Source organism: Chrysemys picta, chromosome 9, assembly GCF_011386835.1.
Source record: "Chrysemys picta bellii isolate R12L10 chromosome 9, ASM1138683v2, whole genome shotgun sequence".
NCBI lineage: Eukaryota > Metazoa > Chordata > Testudines > Emydidae > Chrysemys > Chrysemys picta.
Genome location: NC_088799.1, coordinates 32,971,313 through 32,984,232, shown reverse-complemented (window position 1 = coordinate 32,984,232; position 12,920 = coordinate 32,971,313). Strand labels below are relative to the sequence as shown.

The 12,920-nt window shown below is 40.0% G+C and overlaps 1 protein-coding gene across 2 annotated transcripts in view; it reads left to right on the top strand.

Moving 5' to 3' along the window:
- The first annotated feature begins 357 nt into the window (after positions 1-357).
- Positions 358-12,920, top strand: part of ATP1B3 (ATPase Na+/K+ transporting subunit beta 3) — a 60,759-nt gene continuing 48,196 nt past the window's right edge. Inside the window, exon 1 of one of the 2 annotated variants that reach the window (XM_005303263.4) lies at positions 358-688. In XM_005303263.4, the coding sequence (XP_005303320.1) occupies positions 580-688 (109 nt within the window). In that variant the 5' untranslated portion in view covers positions 358-579. The remainder of the gene's footprint in view (positions 689-12,920) is intronic. The other variant, XM_065556934.1, reaches the window with a different exon arrangement.

The window sequence follows — 12,920 nt, the reverse complement described above, 5'->3', positions numbered from 1 at the left end:
TGTGAAAACCAGGCCACTTACGTGCCTGAACACGGATTCAATGCCACAGTTTAAAAATTTGATGTCTAATCAGTTTCCCTTCCCCTGCCAAGCATTTGCTTGGGTCTCACAGCTCTTCCCTATGTCCGGATCCATGGGCTGTGTGCACGCGTTTGGGCGGGGTAAAGCAAGGCAGCGCCTAAGGTCTCCACGCTATGTGCCGTCAGAGCAGCACCACTGAACCACGGGAGATGTAGGCGACTCACGAGCCAGCCAGCGTGTCGCTCTTTGGGGTGCACTTCGAACGCCGGGGCTCTACAGACCAGCTCGCCCCAGCTGCTATTCTCTGCCTGGCCGCCAGGGGGCAGCAGGCGCGGTTTTGAGACAGCGCGGGCGGAGAAAGGGTGCGCTGACGTATGCGGGCCCCGCCCCGGCAGCGGGAGGCGGAGTGAGGAGCTCGGCTGCGTGCGACCAGCCCGGCCTCTCGGGCGCCTGGCGCGAGGGGAAGAGGACTGTTACTTGGCGGCTCGGAGCAGGCGCTACCGCAGTTCAGCTGGGAGTCTCTGCTGTCCGGACACACACAGCCCTCGCCCCGCCGCCATGTCCAAGGAGGAGAAGAAGCCTTTCAGCCAGACCATGGCCGAGTGGCGGCAGTTCGTGTACAACCCGCGCAGCGGCGAGTTTCTGGGGCGCACGGCCAAGAGCTGGGGTAAGGGACTGGCGGGGGGCCCGGCCAGGAGCCGGGGGCGGTTGGGTGAAGAGGTGAAGGAGCCGTTGGGGGGGAGGGGGTAGTTCTGCCGGGGTGGGGCCGCCGGCGGGGGCGGGGGGGAGCCACGAGGCGGTTCTCTGGAAGCCGTTACTTTCGCCGCGTTCTGATCTAAAAATAGCCTGAATATGACAGTGCGCCGGGGGGGATCTCGGAGCCCGCGTGCTGGTTCCGCGGCACCCGCCCCGCCTTTCCTGTTCGTCTTGCTCGGGGCGGGCTGGTGATCGGGTTGGTGGTCGGGCCGCTACGGCAGCGGGCTGAGGGAAGCATCTCTCAGTACGTCCCCAGCTGATTCGCTCTCCGCGTAAATGCTGCAGTGAGGCTCAGCAGGCTCCTTCTCCGTGTCAGCTGCGGAGGGATGGGGAGGAAGGAGGAGTCTGGTGGCGCAACTGTAGCAGGTTACGGCTGCAAACTCCCGATGCCAAGACTGGGGCCATCTCCCTCCTCGCTGATCTCTTCTGTGGTATTACTGCAGCCACACGCGTGTCATGCGCCCACATATTCCTTATTGGCATGACAATGTGGGGAGCTCTAACCTGTCAGTGGTGAATGAGGTGGCCTCTGGGGTGCTGCTGCTGGAGGTGGTGGAGAGGTCAGGTCTTTGAGTTGTCAGTTTGCACAGCTTTCGAAAGTAGCAGTGATGGATCTGTAACTTGCATTACTGTTGCTTAAGGTTGGCCCTAGATTGAATTTTCTGGGATCTTGATTTACAGATGTGGCTGATATCAGTAGTTTCTCCACATGACCGTTTGGAAGACTGTGTTTTCATTCCCTCCTTAATTTTCCCACTGTCTCCACTGGGAGCTGGAACGGGAGGGAGATGAAATGACGTTATTCTCCCAAGTTCTTAAACTACAATAGTGGGGAAAAAACATTATTTATACACCACTTTAATATTATAAGTATTAAACTACTCAACTCTTGAAGGGAAATGTATATTTCTTGGCTTCAGATAGCACCCTACCTGCTCCTAAAATTTTGATATAGTTGAGATATTTAAATAGCTGTGCTTATAAAATCCACAAAAATTTCAGCATGGTATTGAGCAGTGCTGGACATATGCCTGGTACAAACTCCATGAGTAGGAACACACAGTACATGCAGGGGGTGTGCTCTCAGGTTGCCTGTCAGGAGAGGGCGCTGATTCTGACATGAGCTCTCCTCTATTCAGACGGAAATAAGATCCTGCTTGCTACTCAAATAGAGGAGGAGGAAGAGAGGAAATTTCCACTCTGTTGTTGTCTTGTGACTTCTCTGTTCAGGCACCACATCAGCAGGTTCTCTTAAAGTGTGTGGGTTGAATGAATGGGTGTGTGGTTAAGTGATCATAGAAGCATATTTGTGTACTGAAACAGATAGCATTAGCAACTGTAAGTGCTTTAGAAATGCTTAGCATATCTGAAGGAAAAACAAAGATGTTTATCAATAATAGAATGTTGGAAGGGACCTCAGGAGGTCATCTAGTCCAGAATTTGATTTTTTTAAAAATAATTTTGACAGATGATATGGATGTTTATTTTTAAGCATTTTTATCTATTTAAATTTTCACAGTTGCAGGAAATCATGTTGTCAGACAGTGGGGTGGGGGTCCGATGATTATTTAATGACAGTAGAGATTCAAAAAGTTAGCTTTATAACCATTAAGACATAAATTATCAACTTCACAGGTCAAAATATACAAAACAAATATCTTTAAATCAATATTTAAGTTCTTAGGCAACATAAGAAAAATGCTGCTTATCTGTAAATTTCTAGCATCAGTGGAGATATTTTTGGCAGCGTGTATATGTATGGTGAAATCAGTGTTTTCTGACAATTACTGATAAAAATCTAATCCTTTCAAGCTTGTAACTTACTTTACTAGAAAGCACCTTTATAATACTGCCATCCTGGTCTCTTCCTGTGCCATGGCATACTGTCTATAAAATTGTTTTTAATAGCAAATCTATCTTAATCTGGAGTTGTGATTTGTTCTATTTTATAGCCAAATCACTCAGTGAAGATACTTTCCCATTTGAAGAATAAATTCAGTAAATATGTTTACATAATGTACTAAATGAACCTTTATATAATGTTGTTTACTTAATTTGTTCAGGTATAGGTGTGTGGTAAAGAGATTAAATATTCATAAGTAATTATTCCTTAATGTCAGTGCTTAATTCTGCATTCACACAAATCATTTTGTATGCTATGGGGGTGTTAGTTTAGACATTTCATGCTTAATATATTGAACCTATTATGTCTGGCTATTTAAACTGAAGACTCAACATTTCAGAAATATTTATCTTCATGCATTCATGTATGACTTTTGAGGGTAACTACTAAGAAGAAAATTTTGTATTTGATTACAAATTGAAATAGTTTGCCTTGCAACTTTTAAACAGCTCTGTCAGCACTATGGGAAAGAGGTGGGAGGCTGTTGCTTACCAACTCCCTTGGGAGCCGTTTAAGCAGCGACTGTCCCTTTCTTGTTACTCTTTCTGCTGGTCTGTGGGCTCTTCAGGAAGAGCAGGATAGTTCAACTGGCTTTATCTGAGGTTAGGGAATACCTAATAAAAGATGACACCTCATCTTCAGCCAGCTGCTCGGGATAGTTCAGGAAAGTGCTAAAGAGAGAATTAGTTACGGCTCCCTGATTCTCTGCCTGAGCCCAAGATAGAGCCTTGAGATTGCTCTAACTTCCATCAAGTTGGCAGTTTACCTGGAGAACACATTCCAGTTGCAGGGAGCCAGAATGCAACATGTTCAGACTGCTCCTCCTCAATCCCTCTGGCCATGTCTGTACTACCATTTATGTCAGTATAACTTATGTCTCTTAGGCTAGGTCTACACTACCCGCCTGAATCGGCGGGTAGAAATCGACCTCTCGGGGATCGATTTATCGCGTCCCGTCGGGACGCGACAATCGATCCCCGAATCGATGCTCTTACTCCACCAGCGGAGGTGGGAGTAAGCGCCGTCGACAGAAAGCTGCAGAAGTCGATTTTGCCGCCGTCCTCACAGCGGGGTAAGTCGGCTGCGATACGTCGAATTCAGCTACGCTATTCACGTAGCTGAATTTGCGTATCTTAAATCGACTCCCCCCTGTAGTGTAGATGTACCCTTAGGGATGTGAATAAGCCATTCCCCTCAGTGACATAAGTTACACTGACCTAAATGCTGATGTGGACAGCTACTGCCACTCGTTGGAGGTGGATTAATTAAGTCGATGGGAGAGCTCTTTCCCGTCGGCTTAGAGAAGCTATACTAGACAGCTTATAGCGGTGCAGCTGCACGCTGTCTAGTGTCGCTATAGCATCTGACATGTCCACTGCACCAGTAGCTGCAAATAAGGAGACACACAGGAGCTGGTTATGCAAGAATCTGTGCTTACAGGGCACTCTCCATGGCAGGGGAACATCCAGGAAAGGAAATGCTGGTCATTTCTGCCTGTCTTAACTGCAGAACAGGGTGAAGGATCTGTTTCAAAGTATTGATTGTAGACGCTTGACCACCAACATTTTTGGTTGAAAAGGGAGGATACTGCTGAGTAATATGTGATTTTACTGGGTGTGTGTACTGGGAGGTGTTTCAATAAATAGTCTATATTTCTCCTGCCTCCTTAGGAGACTACTGTAGACTTTTTCTTAACTTTGTGTATGTGTCCTCCTTTTTCCTAGTGTCTCGTTGTTGAAAGGATGTACTATGTTTCTTTTTGAAGGTGGGGGAATTCTGAAGTGAATGATGCACAATGGTGATGTGACTTAGGCAGAAGGTATTGTTCAGGAGCTCAGCTGCTGCATGCATTTGGGCCCATTTGGAACTGTTTTAAGATTGATGCACTCATTTAATAAAAACTGTAACTCTACAATAGCAAATGATTATACAAAAATATAAATACAAATCAAGGTTCTTTAGCATTTCCTGTGAAAAATGGGGAAAATAGTATACACAGAAAACTTAATATAAGCTAAAAGGCAAAGATATGGTAATTATCTTAGAATGTGACAATAGTTATTTTCAGTGCCTGAAACAGGTAAAGATCTATAACCCTAATATGGTTAATTGAAACACTTTCACTAACTCCTTTTAATTTTTCTGTGTTTACAGAAGTTAAAGAAAGTTTTTCTGTCCTTTCATCCAAACTACAGGTGGAATTTAAGTTGATGGCTCTGATTGTCTAGCATGTTTACCATTAATTTTATTTGCCCTTTTCACCTTCTGAATGCCAGGTGGATATAATTTTTTACGCTAGGTATTCAGCTGTCTAAGACGATTATAGGATATAAGCATACTACGTGTACTGGCTCAAGGAGCACCATTAAATCTTTATTCATTGTATAGCATACTCTTTGTTGTATAGAGCATAATCTGAGTTTTTTCATAAAAAAGTATCTATGTATTTTCCTGATCTAGCATCTTCAATAATAATGGATTACGCATGAATATAGCATGGTAGTAAGTACTACTGTCTAGTAGTGCAGTTAATTCGATCATTATGCATTATCAGGATTTACACACACACACCCTCCCCGTGCTCCTCCCCATGAATGCTCTTAATTTACACAATCATGACTTTGGAAATGTGGTTGATTCATGTTCCTCTTATGATCTATTTGGGGACGATACCGTATTACAGGAATGTAGTCTGCCCTGAATGATAGTTAAAGTACTGTATTCATTGCAATATATGTTAATGTAAAGACTATAAAATTGTGATAGTTGCTTTGTCTTTTGTATACTATTTCATAGACATACAAGAAAATGAATTAAATTACCCATAGGTCTAAAAATTTGTGTAACTTTCTAAATTGATCAAATATGAAATGTTGGAATTTTTTAAATTTATATATTCACATATCATGAACTGTGAGTTCTCTGTCAAAACTGTGATTCTTAGGGCTGGAACTGTCTGCGGTCATAAACTGACCAGTTGTGGTAAAACATGCACAGAATAAATTTACCTATAAATTCCTAAATGTTAAAAATTAGGAAAGCTAATTATTTGCTACAGATCATATTAACTTAATGAGTACTAGCTATATACAGCATTACATGGGGCAAATCCGTCAAAAATAGGCCCACTGGTGAATGAATCATTTTAATACTCTCTGCTTCATTGAAATATTTCAGTGGCTGTTTCCTTGAAGAGACTGAACATTCTGCATACTAGTATTTAACTTTTTTCTCTTCTATTTCAGGTCAATGAAGTGCAGTCTCATCAGATTAACCAGCTTCCTTTTAGTTTAAATTAATGTGCCAGCATTCACTCTGCTGATGATTCCACACCCACTATTGTATATCACTGAACTTTGACTAAAAGGTGAAAGGCAACTCCCATTAATTGCCAGGGTGTTAGTTCTGTAAAGTTTTAATTGTATGATTTGTATAGGATACAAAACTGCATTAAAAATAATGGGATTTACCGTACTTCATATGCAGGCTGCAGTGGTATGTAATGGTACGTGTATGATTTCAGCAAGACATTGGTTGAGTGTTGCACTATGGCCTGGTCCACACCAACCCCCCACTTCGAACTAAGATACACAACTTCAGCTACGTGACTAACGTAGCTGAAGTCGAAATACCTTAGTTCGAGCGTACCGCGGGTCCAGATGTGGCAGGCAGGCTCCCCCATCGACGCCGCGTACCCCTCTCACAGAGCAGGAGTACTGGCGTCGACGGCAAGCACTTCCGGGATCGATTTATCGTGTCTAGACAAGACGCGATAAATCGAACCCAGAAGATCGATTGCTTACTGCCGGACCCAGAGGTAAGTATAGACCTACCCTAAGAGGGGGTGCTTCATGAGAGCTGCAATAGAAAGTGAAGGGGAGAAGAGAAGCTTTAAATAAGGCTGTTGGTTGGGACATTGGGCATAAAGCACTTTTAAAAACATCAAACTTATGCTGACTCCACACAATTTTTTTTAAAGGGACAAAGTCAACTTAAAAATCACACCTTGGTCAGAAAACTTCTACCTAATGCTTTTACAAGTAACACCTAAAATTACAATAGCTGAAAAAAATTCTAACAACTCGTTTATGTATTTGACAGCCCTTTGTGTATATTCAGTTCTACTGTTTTGCCTGCATAATCTGTACAATTTGCTTTTTGAATGGGATTTTCACACTGCAGCAAGGAGGAAAAAATATTAAAAACAAACCAAAAAAACCAACATTGTGATTGTAAAGCGCCCAAAATGGCAAGAGGACACTTTGGCAGGTGTAGTACCTGGAGCTACTTCCAGTTAATTTTTTGAAATTGACTAGACTTCAATATTACCCTTCCTCCAATCCACCATTTAAAAAAAAAAAAAAAAAAGCTAGTCACATCTGTGGTGAAATACAGCTACTGTCTAGTAGCACACAGCAATGTTGGATATATTATCCATCATATATTACCCATTGCATTTTGTGGAGTTCGGTTAAATTGTAAGTACTTGGAGGCAGGGACCATATCTTTCTTGTCTGGTATGGTATTGAGTCCACTGTCAGTTCATAACAATAAAGAACAAATTATATGCTTTAAATTCACAACCTACCTTAATCTGAATTAACTTTCAAGTATAGACAAGCCTTTATTAAATGATAGTTTGGTACAGGAAGCAAAGAATGCCATATCCTATAAAAATCATAGAGGAAATTTTAGGTAGAATGTAATCAAGTGGTCAGGGATTTTGTTTTTACGTGCTGTAATGACTGCACCTCCAGTTACACAGTGTATCCAGCAATATATTGTGGTGTTCAGAGTACTACCTGCTGAATCCCCACCACTACTTCAGCACATCAGTTTACATGGAAGCATCCTATTCAAGGACGGCCACACCCTGTCAATTTAGTTTAAGATCTGGCCAGATCTGAACTCAAATTTGTATTGGTAAAATAGTGACAACGTAGACTTTTTTTAATCTAATAGAAGGAGAGAAGGCAGAATGAAAATCTATATGAACACTTGCAGGCTTCTCGATATGAAAGAGATGCAGATGGATATTCAGCAACTAACATTTTTTTTAAATTCAGATTTCATTTAGTGCATTTGACTAGTCGATACTTTGGATTCAGTGCATTCTTGCAGAGCTTGTTTTTATGAAAACGTAGGAATTTTTTTCTGTCTAAATTAAGAACCCCTGTTGGCATTTCTTATGTTAGCTTATGCAAGTTCTTCTTAACAAAAGATGTAACTTATAAACTGGACATTAAAGCTCACACATTTCATGTATGATGCTTGATACTGTATTACAGTGTAGATGTAGGTGGTGAGTTTCTGGGTATATGCTTGTTACTTTCCCTACAATCTTTTTAATTTGTTTTCTTTGTCAGCCAACAAGTCAAAAGGAATTGTCCAGTGATATTTGGAATGGTAACCTGTTTTACAGGTCTGGGGACGTACTCTTTCCTCCGTCACTCTCCACAAAAGATGTCATATGTCAGTAGAAATGGTAAAAGCAGTCTCTGATGGGTAGATAGCAGTCTCCTCTGAGCAACAGTTTTTTGCTGATATGCCAAGGAGTACTGTTACACTGTGAATTCATTTAAATCAATAGTAAAAAGACTGTACTTAACTATTTCCTAAAGTAAGCTAATGCTTACTGGTTGGTATGAGAATTCAAATCTAGCAATGATATGCTGTAGCCTAGCAAATTACACTTAGCATAATTATTAAAAATCTATGATGATAAATAGGTGTGTGTTTCATATACTGGATAGGCTATCCATAAAATATTTAAATTAGATTTGTTAGAAAAAGCTAAACAAGCGACTACAGTCAGGATGTTGGTTTTATGTTCAAATATTATAAAAATATTCTTATCTTAAAGAATGACCTAAAAGATCATAAAATTATTTTTATAAACTTAAGGAAAGTCCATCTAGTCCTCTTCCCTCCCACTCACCCGATGAGGATCTGCAAGGTATCTGAGCTCTGGGATTAAGAGGCAGGATGTTGAATTTTTAACAAAACTGAATTTCTAACCTAAAAAAACAAAGCTTGATGTGTAGAAAGGGTTTGCAAGAGAACCTTTCCAGGCTTTTAAATGTAAAGAAGCAAAAAAACATGTCTCTTTTTAGCTTAGTGCATAAGCAAATCAACATAGCTGAATCAGATAACTTTACATTTATATATAATGCCTTTTACCATGAAGGATCACAGAAGTGTTCTTATCTCCCTTCCCTGCTACTGAAATGCAATAGCTATTCTGCATTGGCAAGACTCCGTGATGATTATTATTATTTATTATTATTAGCAGAAGTGGCACAATAATTTCTGCAATTGGGGAAAATCTGGGGAGATAGAACATGATTATCTTTAATATCTGTGCTCTTATGGCAGTTTCTATTAACGAGTTGAATGCTGCCAAAACCTGCATATCTACTAATCCAGGGGTTCTCAAACGGGGGGTTGGGACCCCTTGGGGTCGTGAGGCTATTACATGGGGGATCGTGAGCTGTCAGCCTCCACCCCAAACCCCACTTTGCCTCCAGCATTTATAATGGTGTTTAATATATAAACTAGTGTTTTTAATTTATAAGGGGGGTTACACTCAGAGGCTTGCTATGTGAAAGGGGTCACCAGTACAATAGTTTGAGAACCACTGTACTAATCATTCATACTGAACAATCAGTTTCATTGTTTGAATTAAACAGTTCTAAAACTAAATGTTTGTTGCCAAAATAAAGACAATCTTGCTGACTAGATGGAAGTTGTGACCAGCCACGTTGTCATTAATTTTGTTGAAATGTTGATCTTGCTTTTGTCTGCAGTTAGACTCCTCTGAAGAAATACAGCATTTTGATTTAAAATTTAGAAACTAGGTGTGAGAGAAACTCTTTTATCTCCTTTAGTGTTTTGACTTGATTTTATTCCACTGTCTATAACATTTGTTTCAACCCCCAAATGCTCTCCTATTTTAGATCTAAAAAACTGTCCATCACATCTCCAACTCATGGCATGTATACTCAACTCATTTGAGTTCTTTTTACTGCTGCTCAAATCCCCTTCCATGCATTAGTCTCCTTTTATCTTACTATTGTCTCCCTTTCTATGACTCCTTAGCCTTGTCTCTCCAGATGAAAACATTAAATTAACTTGTTCATTATGCTGAAATCATTGTGATTTGGGTAATACAAGTATCTATTCTGTAGTTCAGGAGCTAAGGTTTCTCTCTATACAGGTTTATTTAAGCTGATTAAAATATATGGTGGTGGTACTGTAGTACGTATGAATCCTACTGTGTTGAATTGATGCTATATATTGAACATGAATTGGCTCAGTTCTTCAGCAGATATTAAAAAATCATACTTGATGGTGCTTAAAACTTCAACTGAAGTTTTAAACAATATTTAAAATAAGTATAACTTAATCTCTAATGAACCAAAAAAAATTTGCTACAAAAGAAGCTATCTTAGTAGAGAGGATTTTAGGGACATGACGTCAAGGTGGGAAATACTGTAGGCCTGCTTCACTTGTTTGAGTTCAGAATTGGATGTTGCTGTAGTAAAAACAAACAACAACAAAAAATTGGGTTTTTTTTCTGACTTCTGTAGGAGTCCTGCTGATCTTCAAACAGGAAATCTGCTTCACAATTTACTGTTAACTCTCTATGTGATCAGGACTTTGAGATTGTCTGAAGGAGTGGTATAAATTATAGTATGAAGTTTCTTTCCTTTCGGCATTTGTCCTCTAAATTAAATGGTCAAGATAGAGCAGAGTTCAGGCTTTCCCTGCAGGAACAGTTCATCCAAACCTTGAAGGTTTGTGGGATAGAAAAGTTTGCCAAAAATCAGACTCCCTTCTATCTGTATGTATTTGAGAAGATAGTTTTCCTGCTAAAAAGCTTTATTTGTTGTTGCTGAACCCAGTGTTCTGAAAGTTCAAAAAATGCTTCTGGCCATTTGAATTGAATTTGAAATTTGCACATCTAAATCTCCTGTTGGGATTCTGTAGCTTGTCAGGGAAACATCCTTCCCTTTAATATCTTGTGTAACATGTTCTTGGTGACATATCCCTAGTAGTACATATAAGGAGATGAATTTATTATTTTAAGTGTTAGGCTCACTTGCTGTTGGTTACTAAACACCAGATGGGATGATGGTATAATATCCAGCTGCAATTATTTTGGAAGGGAAAATTTATCAATTTCGAGAGATTATTGGACATACAATTTAGTGGCTAAACCGCAAACTAGTTCCTGTTGTGAATTTAAAAATGTGTAGTAGTGCAGGACAAAACTGACAATTTCTCACGATTCTAAAATGTCTTCATAGCTTTTAATCTATTGCAGAACTTCAAAAAATTCCCTATAGCATCCATACAGTGTTAACTTCATCTGCTTTTTCTGCAACAGAAGTTAGTCATTTTCTGAGCTGTACATGTTATTTACATTGGCTACACTGAAGTAGCACAAGGAAATAAACCAAATCAACCAATTTGGTTTGTGCTGTTAACACAAGTCCATGTTTGTTAAATGGAATGTGTCAGTGTTGTACTAAAGGAAACTTTTCATATTAATTGCTGAGAGTGCAGAACATACGAGAGAAATAGCAAACTACTATTAAGAAGCTCTATAAAAAGAGCTTTAAGCTATGTTTCTACTCCGAAGACATTCAGGAATCAGGTCTGTTAAACAAGGTCATGACACTTTTTTAGATTTTTAGAGTCCCTTCTGTTTACTGACTGCCATTTATTACCTTTTACTTATGCTATCCTGACAGAGCTAACACAGCTACATCAGTGTGAGCTGAATTTTTCTCCTGTTCATTTCTCACTTATTGGTCAGAATGTAAGATGAAGTGGTAAGACAACCTAATGAATGATGTAGAGCAGGTCAGGGTTCTTATACTTGATGGTTTTTTGTTTGTTTGTTTGTTTTTTACAATAATGTGCCTGCTGCTTTTTAGATCATCTCCATTCAAGATCATGCAGAACATCTCTCACTTCCTTCTGATCACAAAATCCTGTAGCAACTGTAGTAGTTGTTCACATGGAAAAGTGATAATAGAGAAACATTTAATATGCTAAGTTTCCTTAAATGAAACTTGGTAACTGAAAATTAGGAGACCTTATGACCAGTCAGCTCTTTGTATAGTTTGGGAATCTGTGTAGAGTTACCAGTAAACCTTAATTTTAAATGATCAGACATATACAAATTAGAACTGTCCTTGGTCATTATTCAGAGTTTTGGCTGGGAAGAAGAAGAGAAGATGCAGAGCCCAAGTATTTAGGGAGGAAGTGGGTTAAGCAGGGGGGGGGCAGACAATTAGAGTGAAATGGGCAGAAATTACAAAATTTTGAAAGTATTTACTCTTAGTTTAAAAATAAAACCCCAAACTTGCCATTCCTGATCTAGTGGCCAGATTCTCTTGTGGTACAGAGGGGGTGGAATCTGCTTCTAATCCCTCCACTCCCGTCCAAAAAAGGAGAGGAGAGTCCCCTGTGGGTATAGAGTTGGCATAGCTGTCTTCGAATGTTGCTCTCTTCATAGCTGCAGTACAAGATGTATGTTGGCTGTGGTGTGATGAGGTGTGGCAGGTGCTATGGTGATGCTCAGCAGGCGAACAGTCTCTTGGCAACTATTGCCAGCTGGTGGATGTTAGAGCAGCTCCTAAGAGAAAGCATAAAGTTGGTACAGCAAAGAATCTGGACCCAGATCTTTTAAGTAAGAGAAATGATTTACCCTGTATTGTTGAATGCCATTTATTTGTATGAATATTTCCAACAGACACTTTAACCTTGAGACTTCTGACTTTTGCTGCCTGAGAATTGAGTATGGCTTCTAAGGTAGGCAGTAAGTCACAAGTTAGCAAAATGATTTGGTAAAGCCAGCCGTGATGTGGGAAAATATTTGTATAGGTCTGCTTAGTCATCTTCTAAAACTATTTCCAAAATGTTTGGAGATTATTTTTACTTTTGCTAAAGTACAAAAAAAAATTGTGAAATCAGAATGAAATGGCATTTTTGTAAGTTTTTTACTACATTCATATTGAGAAGAGGGAAATATAAATTTACAAGAATATCATTTGCTTCTGTGGGCAACTGTACAGACAAGACATAGTAAGGAAAGAGTGAGAGGGGGGCATTCAAAACTGAGAAGCCAGACAAACCACAAAAGATAAGTTGAGGAGAAATAAGAGTGGTGTTGCTCTCTTCCCTCCTAGGAAAGAGGAAATTCCAAATTTGATATTTTACCTTCTTACGT